The 10,546-nt window shown below is 42.1% G+C and overlaps 1 protein-coding gene across 1 annotated transcript in view; it reads right to left on the reverse strand.

Moving 5' to 3' along the window:
• Nucleotides 1-2,086, reverse strand: part of LOC103665562 (HLA class II histocompatibility antigen, DP beta 1 chain) — a 10,940-nt gene extending 8,854 nt beyond the window's left edge. Inside the window, 2 exon segments of the mRNA XM_040644613.1 lie at nt 1,141-1,390; nt 2,030-2,086. Coding sequence (XP_040500547.1) covers nt 1,141-1,390; nt 2,030-2,086 — 307 coding nt within the window.
• Nucleotides 2,087-10,546: the final 8,460 nt, after the last annotated feature.

The following is a 10,546-nucleotide window of genomic DNA, read 5'->3' on the forward strand; positions in this document are numbered from 1 at the left end:
CCTTCTGTGTTCTGGGGGAGGGGCCTGCCGCGCCGATACTCAGGCAACCCTGTTTGGGTAGAGTCTCCGTGTCTCCTGAGAGGGGGGATGGGGATGGGCACACTGTGAGCCGGTCTTTCCAGGCTTTTGTTCTCTGGCGGCTTTCCCCGGCGGTTTGCTGTGCCTTTTCTGAGAGTCAGGGCAGCAGTGGCTGAATCTCAGCCTCTGTCTCAGAACAGAGGGATCGCAGACCGTTCTCCACTGATGTTCTGGCCACTTTAACTCTGTTTCTGTCAGTGCTGCTCAACCCTGCAGCGTCCCGGGATGTGCGCCCCACACCCGGCGTCCCAGCCCTCACTTCCAGGGCCAGCACGTCTCTGTCCTTTGTGTTTCTAACACCGCCAGCCGCCAGCCACCCCCACGTGCTCCGGAGCTCCCAGTCTCAGTCTGGTTCCAGTGAGCACACCGGAGCTCCGGTTTTCAGTCTGGTAGCGCGCTCCCCGCTCAGGGTCTCAGTCTGGTCTCTTGTGGGTGCCGGTCCGGGAGTCCACCCGCTCCCCTGTGCAGGTGGCTACCGCTTCCCGGTGCCCAAACATGGCGGCTCCCTCCCCCTTCCGTTTATCTTCTGATATCTGTGCCAGTTTTACGGTTCCCCGCTTTGTACCTCAATACTCAGTGCTGGAGATGTTCATTTGTTGAGATCCAGATGTATCTTTCTGCGTCTCAGGCTGGTTCCGTGGATGTTCAGGCTGGTCTGGTACCTATCCAGCTCGACTCAGGGGACCGGCTGAAAAAGGGGTCCCCTACTCCTCCGCCATCTTAACTCCCCTCTCCGCTCCCATTTATGCTCAAACTCTCTTTCTTGCTGATAGATAGATAGATAGATAAATAAATAAATAAATAAATAAATAAATAGGAGAAGAAATGAAATAGCTTGATTTGTTCTTCATTTTAACCTGTCTCCTGGCTTCCTCTACCAGGAAAAAAAAGTTTGTCGCAAGATCCACAAACACAATGTGGCTCTTCCCTGTTCCATGAGCAGGTAGTCTGGCCCCTTCCCGCGCTGGCCTGGCGCCGGAGTTCGGGATGGGGCAGCCACTCCCGCCTCTGCAGCCCAAGTCCACCCCGTCCAAAGTGTCTCCTTCAGACCCGCCCTGTCACCTCTGCGCTTCAGCGTGAAACCCTCGTCCAAGTCGAAGTTGGGCTTGCACACGGAGTCCATGGCTCCGTCTCAGGACCAGGAACTCCCTCTATTCCAGTTCTTGGCAGTTATGCGGCCCAGGTGGGGCACGGCGGCAAACAACCCCGCGGCGCTGTGGAACTGGACGAACAGCTCTCTGTTGTAGGTGTATTGCTCCGCGGTTCGGCCGTTGAACTCGAGGCAGGCATTCCGCCTCTGGTAGACGTAAAGCTTGGTGGGGAGTAAACTAGGAGGTTAATGTAAAAATGTATAGGAGAGGGGCGCCTGAGTGGCTCAGGCCATTAAGCATCTGCCTTCAGCTCAGGCTCTGATGCCAGGGTCCTGGGATTGAGCCCCGCATGGGCTCTTCACTCAGCGGTGAGTCTGCTTCTTCCTCTGCCCCTGCCTGCCCCCCCTCCCCCCGCTCATGGGCACTCTCTCTCTGCCAAATAAATAAATAAAATCTTTAAACAAAAAGAAGGTATAGGAGAATATAACAATGCATATGGGGGTGAGGAAGCATTTCTTAAGAAAACATAAATCACAAGGCAAAAAGATAATGAATTACTTTAAAATTCAATGCTTTTGTTATGTAAAGGGCACCACTAAGAAGTTAATAGATGGACTAGAAATACACTCGCAATGCCTAAAATTGACATGGGATCAATATCTAAAATATTTAAGCAATTCCTTTAAAAACAAGCAAAATAAAGGACAGTGATAGAGAAGTGGTAAGGAGTGGGAATGGAAATTTGTAGGAGAGAAAACTTGCAAGGCAGACTGCAGCTCACCAGTGGAAAGAAAATTCAGAAAGAAATGAGACTGAGATCTCTTAGACTCAGAACAGTTAGAGGCTCTTTAGTCCCATACCGTTGCCTGGGGGTATGGAGAAAGCATCAGAGGGAGTGTAGCGCCCCCCACGCCCATATGTTTAGAAGAGCACCCAGAGAACACTTGGTCAAACTGAAGAGATGTATGCCATATGACCCAGTACTCTCACAACTTGTTAGACATCAAAAATGTTCACACAGGTCCATAAAGGGACAGGCAGGGGCTGCTGCTGGCTGTGGCATTATTTGTGACACTGAAGAATTAGCAGGAATCAGTCGGTGTGATCATCCCTGGGACAGCAGACACCTAAAAACTGCTGTCAATGTGCAGCAGGTGCCATTTAGAAAAATATTTTATTTATTTATTTATTTATTTATTTATTTATTTATTTATTTATTTGGAAAGCATGAGCAGGGGGAGGAGTAGAGGGGGAAGGAGAGAGAATCCCAAGCAGACTCCCTGCTGAGCATGGAGATGGCATGGGGTTCGATCTCACAACCCTGAGATCATGACCTGAGCTGAAATCAAGAGTCTGGACACTCAACCGACTGAGCCACTCAGGCGCCCCTTGATCATGGAATATTGGGTAACCATTAGAGGAAACCAAATGGCTGTGCACTGTAACATTGTAGGAATGTTAAAAATATAGGCACACGAGAAATACATATCTTGAAAGAATGCATAGGAACAAAAACTATGTAGGAAACCCATTAGAATGGGTGGGTGGATTCTCTGTTTTAGAATCTTATCACAATAGTCACATTAGGGACACTCAGACAATGTGATTTTTCCCCATCTCCTGTCCTGTTCTTTACACTTGAACATTTTAAGACAAGTTACTCTTTTATCCATATCTGTATACAGCACCTAACCCAAGCCTTCGTGAATGCTTATGAATCAGAGAATGAGCAGAGAATTGATTTTGTTTTTTAACATATGTTTCCAGCTTTATTGGCATATATTTGATAACAAAAAATCATGTATATTTAAGGTGTAAAACCGGATGGTCTGTTATTCGTGTACCTGTTGAAATATTCACAAGCCAATCGACAAATTCATCATCTCATACAGTTACTAATTGTTTTTTTTTCTCTTTTTTTTTGTGGTGAGAACACCTAAGATCTACCCTCTTAAATTTCAAGTACACAATACAATATTGTCAACTATAGTCACTTTGCTGTACACAGTTCTCCAGAACTTATTCATCCTGCATAACTAAAACATAATACTCCTTGAAAAATACCTCCCCATTTTCACCTCGCCCAGCCCCTGGTAACCATTTCTATGAATGTGACTCTTTTAGATTTCACATATAAGTAAGATCACACAGTATTTGTCTTTCTACATCCGGCTCGTTTCACTGAGCATAATGTCCTACAGGTTTATCCATGTTTTGCAAATGTCAGGATTTCCTTCTTTTTAAAGGCTGAAGAGTATTGTATTGGGTATATATACCATATTTTCTTTATTCATTCATCTGCCCTTGGACATTTAATGTTTGTCTATATATTGGCTATGAAACTAATACTGAAAAGAACATGGAAGTGCAGATATCTCTTCAAAATCCAGATTTCCTTTCTTTTGGATATATACCCAGAAGTGAGATTGTTGGATCATATGGTAGTCTTATTTTTAATTTTTTGAGGAACCTCTAGACTCTTTTCCATAGTAGCTGCACCAACTTACATCCCCACAGAAGTGTATTATTGGGTTTTCTTTTCCCCACATCCTAGCATCATTAATCTTCCATCTTTTGATACTAGCCATTTTAACCGGTGTACGATGATGTCTCATTGTGGTTTAAATTTGCATTTCTCTGATAATTAGTAAAGTTGAGCACTTTTCCATATACATGTTGACCAACTGTCTGTCTTCTTTGGAGAAATGTCTATTCAGATCCTTTGCTATTTTTTTTTAAATCAGGTTTTTTGTTTGTTTTTTTTCTATTGAGTTATGAGTTCCTATATATTGAATATTAACCTCTTATCAGACATTGTTTGCAAATATTTTCTCCCATTCCATAGGTTGCCTTTTCACTATGTTAATTGTTTCCTTTGCTGTGCAAAGTTTAATGCAATTTTGTTTGTCTATTTTTGCTTGTTGCCTGTGTTTTTGATGTCATATCCAAAAAAATCATTACTCAGACCCATGTCAAGAAGGTTTTCCTGTAAGTTTTCTTCTAGGAGATTTATAATTTTGAATTTTACATTTAAGTCTTTTATCAATTTTGAGTTGATTTTAAATATGGTATGAGATAAGGGTCCTATTTTATTATTCTGCATGTGGATATCCAGTTTTCTCAATATCATTTATTGAAGACTATCATTCTCTCATCGTATGTTCTTGGCACTCTTGTTGAGTATCAGTTGACTGTAGATATGTGGATTTATTTCTGGGTTCTCTATTATATTACACTGTTCTCTGTATGTCTGTATTTATGCCAGTATCATACTGTTTTGATCACTGTAGCATTGTAATATATATTGAAATCGGGAAATGTGGTGCTTTGTTTTTCTTGCTCAAGATTGTTTTGATCATTCAGGGTCTTTTGTGATTCCACATGAATTTTAGAGTTGTCTTGTTCTATTTCCTTAAGGAATACCATTGGGGTTTTGAAAGGGATGGCATGGGGGCGCCTGGGTGGCACAGCGGTTAAGCGTCTGCCTTCGGCTCAGGGCGTGATCCCGGTGTTATGGGATCGAGTCCCACATCAGGCTCCTCCGCTATGAGCCTGCTTCTTCCTCTCCCACTCCCCCTGCTTGTGTTCCCTCTCTCGCTGGCTGTCTCTATCTCTGTCCAATAAATAAATAAAATCTTTAAAAAAAAAAAAAGAAAGGGATGGCATGGAATCTGTAGGTAACTTTGGGTAGTATGAACATTCTTCTAGTCCATGAATGTGAATGTCTTTACATTTATCTGTGTCTTCTTTGATTTCTTTTACCAATGTTCTATGATTTCCAGTGTAGAAGTCTTTCACCTCTTTGGTTAAGTTTATTCCTAAGTATTTTATACTTGTGTTGCTATCGTGAGTGTGATTGTTTTCTTAACTTCTATTTGGATAGTTCATTGTCTGCGTATAGAAAGGTGGTTGGTGTTTGTGTTTTGATTTCATATCCTGCAACTTTACTGGACTTGTTGATGAGTTCTAATCGTTTTTTGTTGAGTCTTAAGGGCTTTCTGTCTATACAAGCATGTCATCCACAAACAGGGATAACTCTACTTCTTCTTTTTTTGATTTGGATATCTTTGATGTCTTTTCCTTGTCTAGTTGCTCTGGCTAGGACTTCCATAATTATGTTGAAAAGAAGGGGCAAGAGTAGGCATCCTTGGCTTGAACCAGATATTGGAAAGTTCTCAGTTTTTCCCCATTGATAAGATAGGCTGTGGGCTTTTTGTATATGACATTTATTATGTTAAAGTTAAGGTCCCTATATACTTTTGTTGAGAGTTTAATCGTGAATGGATGTGGAACTTTCTCAAGTGCTTTTTCTGTGTCTGTTGAGACGATCATGTATTGTTTTTCCCTTTCATTTCAATGTGGTATATCACATTGATTTGCTTATGTTCAACTATCCTTGCATCCCATGGATAAGTCCCACGAAGTCTTGGTGTATAATTCCTTTAACATGCTGTTGAATTTGGTTTGCTTGTATTCTTTTGAGAATCTTGAATATATATTCATTATGGATATTGACCTACAGTTTTCTTTTCTACGGTTGTCTTTGTCTGGTTTTGTTATCAGGGTAATGCTGGCCAGCAAAGAATTGATTGTAAATTACTAGCTGCCTGGAATCTAGTTGGGAGTCCACAGTTGTCTGTTGAAGGAGTCTTTAAATTGCAGCTTCTTTATGTGACTTAAAGTGTATCATAAATGGAAAGTCCAGAACGAATTTATCACACAACTCCCCAGACCACAGAAATGAGGGCAACGCTGCACAGCGGCAGAAGTAAGGGACGTTTGAAGAATATGTCAACACAAAGCTCGCCCTGTCATTTCAGGGTTGAGCTCAGGGAGCCCAAGCTCCAGATGAAGCTCCTTCTCCTGCTCAGGAGCCTTTCTGAGTGGTGTTAAGGGGCCTTAACAGGCCATCCTAACAGTGGAGGAGGGTGTGAGGGGATCTGACCATCATCTCCGTCACTGCGGGGATGACGAGAGTTGATTGGGTGGTCTCATCAGAGTCCTCGTCCTAGCTCAGGGCACCATGTGCCCCACCGTGAACTTGCTCAGCTGGTTGCTCAGGCAGAGAGGGAGCCACCACACACACCTCAGGGAGCCCTATACAGCTTTTAGCCTACGAGGGCTGTGCTGCAGTAGCACTTCATTTCTCTCAAATCCCCCAAGCCTGTCTTCTTGCTCTGTGCTCTGCCCCTCAGCCTCTGAGCCCCTGGCCCCATCCAGTTTGGAGTCTGTGCTGTCTTCTACCAGCCCTGCCTGTTCTATTCCCCTACATCAAACTCCATTTCCTGTTCCACTAAGACGTTTCCCGACCTGTTTTTCAATCAGGACACAGTTCTGTTAGTTCTGAATAGTGGTTTCAATTTTTTCCTTTTTTAAAGCAGTTGACTCTTTAAAAAATTGTGATGTAGTCCCAATAGTTTATTTTTGCTTTAGTTTCCCTTGCCTCAGGAGCCATCTAGAAAAATGTTGCTATGACTGTTGGTGGGAATGCAAACTGGTGCAGCCACTGTGGAAAACACTACGCAGATTTCTCAAAAAGTTAAAAATAGAAATATCCAATGATCTAGTAATCACCCTACTGGCTATTTACCCAAAAAATATGGAAAACATAAATTCAAAAGGATATATGCACCCCTGTGTTTAATGCAGCATTATTTATAATAGCCAAATTATGGAAGCAGCCCAATGTCCTTCAATAGATGAATGGATAAAGAAGATGTGATTTATATATACAATGGAATGTTATTCAGTAATAAAAAAGAATGAAATCTTGCTGTTTGCAACAACATAGATGGCGCTAGAAAGTATAACGCTAAGAGAAGTAAGTCAGTCAGACAAAGACAAATACCACTCATATGTGGAATTTAAAAAATAAAACAAATGAACAAAGGATAAAAAGAGACAAACCAAGAAACAGACTCTTAACTATACAGAACAAGAGGGAAGGAGGGTGGGGGAACTGGTGAAATAGGTGAAGGGGATTAAGAGTACGCTTAGCTTGATGAGCACTGAGTAATGCATAGAATTGTTGAGTTACTATATTGTACACTTGAAGTAATATAATACTGCATGTTAACTGTACTGGAATTAAAAACTTAAAAAAAGTAAAGCAACTGACTTTTATTTTTTCATAATGAAATGTTATTTTCAAAGCAGACAAATGTCACACAAAGGTCTCTGAAAACTGTTTCCTATGTGTACTTGAAAAATACTACAGAGTTCCTAAAACTCTTGAAAACATCTGAATTTTCTAGAGTAGAGCTTGAAAACTTCAGGTGTAAAATAAATCATCTTTCTAGAATAGGGTATATTAAGACTATGTAATTACCATAGGATATAAGGAAGGTAATGTGGACAGAGCAATAAAGATGTCCACAGACCAGCTGTGTGGTCTTAGGCAAGTAAAGCAACTTGTTAGAGTCTCAACTTTTTCACCTGTAAAAAAGGGTGTTATTATTATTATTATTTTTTACCTTGAAGGACTACTGTTAAAATTAAATAAAATGATATAAATAAAATCTAGAGCATAATGTCTGGCCCTGGTCACTGGAGGTTCGAGCCCTTCCCCTTGTCAAGCTATAATGGGTTAGATTATGTGGAGACAAAGAGAAACACAAAGGACAGAGCCCTAGTTTGTTCAGAATGGCTCAAATGGAGCTGCCTTTTGAGGCACAACATTGATTCTTGAAAAGGAGCTTTTATTAACTTAATACTGATAATTTCTTTCTTTTTTCTTTTTTTAAAATTATGATATGTTATTCACCAAGTGTTCCATGATTCATTGTTTGCATATAACACCCAGTACTCCATGCAATACATGCCCTCTTGATGATAATTTCTTTCTTCCCACCTCTTCTTTCACTGGGAAAGGGAGATAGAAGTGGAGTAAACAAAAGATTAAATCCCCAGGTGTCTTTTGCCTCCCAGGTGTGTGATATGCCAGGGGTTAAATGCCAGGATGGTAAATGTCATGAACAAAGGATGTTTCAAGCAGCTGTTGGAGCTACAGTTCTGTTTCATCCATGAGTTGGATGCTTCCTTTCTCCACAGTTTCTTCATGACCCAATAGTCGCTAGTATTTTCTCAACAACTTTAGCATCTCCCCTTTTGTCTCTTTCTATTTTTGCTGAAGAAATCCTGAGGAGTTGGAGGCATAAGAAGTTGGAGGAATGTGCCCAACCCATTGGGTCCAAGTTTCCAGGGTTCACATTTCACTCAGTAATGAGTTCCTCAGCATCAAAACTGCTCACTTCCCACAGTGGTCTCTCTCACAAGGCAATGAGACTCTATTCATTTCTCTTAAATCTGAACCCACTTCTTCTCCATCTCACCCCACCTCTCCCACCATCCACCACACTGCTCGCTATTTACCCCAAAGGAGAACCCAGCCCTGATTTCCAATGTACTCATATCAGCAACACTGCCCCTGGGCCCCAGAACAGCATCGCCTCTTCTGTTACCTCCTGTGGGACACTGTCCCATCTCACCAGCTATTTCCACAGTTCCTCTGGCTGTTTAGGACTCTCGCTTCTCCATTTCTTCTCTCCTGGCAGGCGCGAGCACACAGCTGAGCTGCCCTGTCTAACTCTCTGCCCATCTGAGTCAGAAATGTCTGAAATTTTCCCTTTCCCCATCTGAGAAATGGGTACATCGGGATGGAGTTTGAGCAGATGAATTTGGAAGTTTCAAATGCTATTACCCCTGGAAATTAAGGAAGGGACCTGAGAGTACCCGATCCTCATGAGGAAGTGGGGCTGGCCTTATGGATGGGGATGAGGAGGCTGGGAAACTTTAACATAAACAAAGTCACCATTCTTTCACAAATAGTCTTCTTGGTGGTAAATTGGAACTATAAGAGGCCATTTCCTGTTTCTCACTCCTCTGGCCCTGCCCTGATGTGCCCTGATCCAATTCCTGATGTGAGGGACAGTCAGCTGCAACTGGTATCCTGTTGGCCTTCACCACAACTTGTCCTCATCACCCTCCTCTGCTGCTCTGGCCAACACTGGTCGTGGAATGAAGGTGCCTGCCTGGTTCTGTGGAAGGGCCCCTACCTGCAGCACTGACTCTACAGAGTGATCTTCAGATCTTGGACAATGCAGACTAACCATAATTTCTCCTTTCTGATATTTGGTGGATGTTGAAATGTCATTTTGATGACCCCTTTGTGAGAACTTTGTCCCTCCAAAATCACTCCAGACCACCAGGTACCATTGTCCCCATCACATGCACACCCTGATCTCCTTCTCACTCTGGTGAGAACAGCAGCTCCTACACAATGTCAGAGCCCCAAAGTCTTTCTCAGGGAGTGGACCCACACGGAAACCCCCTAAGGTCATTCCCCTGAGCTGGATCCTCCAAGAGCAGCAGCTCTGCACTTACCTGGAGTGTCTCTGCTCTGAACCAGAGGGGAGCTCAGCATCACCAAGGACATCACGAGAGCTGCCATCCCTGGGACCCCAGCGATCCTCAAGACCACCATCCTGGAGCCTGGGAGAGGATGGGTGCTGAGAGACTTGCAGCCAGAGCAGCTCTCCCTCAATGTGCTCGCTCCTAAAATATTAGAGATGATGAGCTTGGACAGCCTTCCTTACCCCCTGGGTGTGGCCAGATTCTGAAAAAGGAACCAATAAGCAGGAATTGTTACTCACCAGACAGAAGTTTGGTGTAAACACATGATTCTTTAAGGTGTTAAGATTCACTGAAGACAGTATAAGGAAAGGGATCCTCATTTAGGTGAATCATAAGGTTTGACTGTTTATGTATTTTCCTCCCTAGGAACAGATCTTAAGGAATGTCATTCCCTCTCCATGGTGAACTCCGTCCCCCTTGCATGGGGACATGTTCTGGGACAGAGCAAGTCCTAAGCCGTGTGCTGAAGATCTAGGGGGATTAGACTCCCTACCTTTAAACTTTGGGGTCCATCCTTTCTTTGCATTTCAATATTTTTTGTGGGGGCAGAATTTGTAAACACCAAATGATCCCTTGCTAATTTACAGGTGGTTCCTGATTTTTTTTTAACCCACTGTGACTAGTTTCCTCTCATGTAAAATGGAGAATATTATGGAGACTATGTCATTGGTTTATTGGGAAATCTAATTGGGATAATAGTATTTGTGAATCTCTTAAAACAAAGCTTTGTACATAGTTAGGAAACAAGAAATATTCATTATTATACTACAAGGCTAACTCAAAACAGAAAAAGCAGTTGAATAAATACAATATACAGTTAATTTTAACAAATAAGTTCTATTATTTTGTTAATAAGTACCAAGGGCTTTTACTACATTCTACACAAATTTATATATATATATTTATATATATATTTATATAAATATATTTATATATATTTATAAATATATATAAATTTATAAATA

This window comes from Ursus maritimus, unplaced genomic scaffold (genome assembly GCF_017311325.1).
Source record: "Ursus maritimus isolate PB19 unplaced genomic scaffold, ASM1731132v1 scaffold_30, whole genome shotgun sequence".
NCBI lineage: Eukaryota > Metazoa > Chordata > Mammalia > Carnivora > Ursidae > Ursus > Ursus maritimus.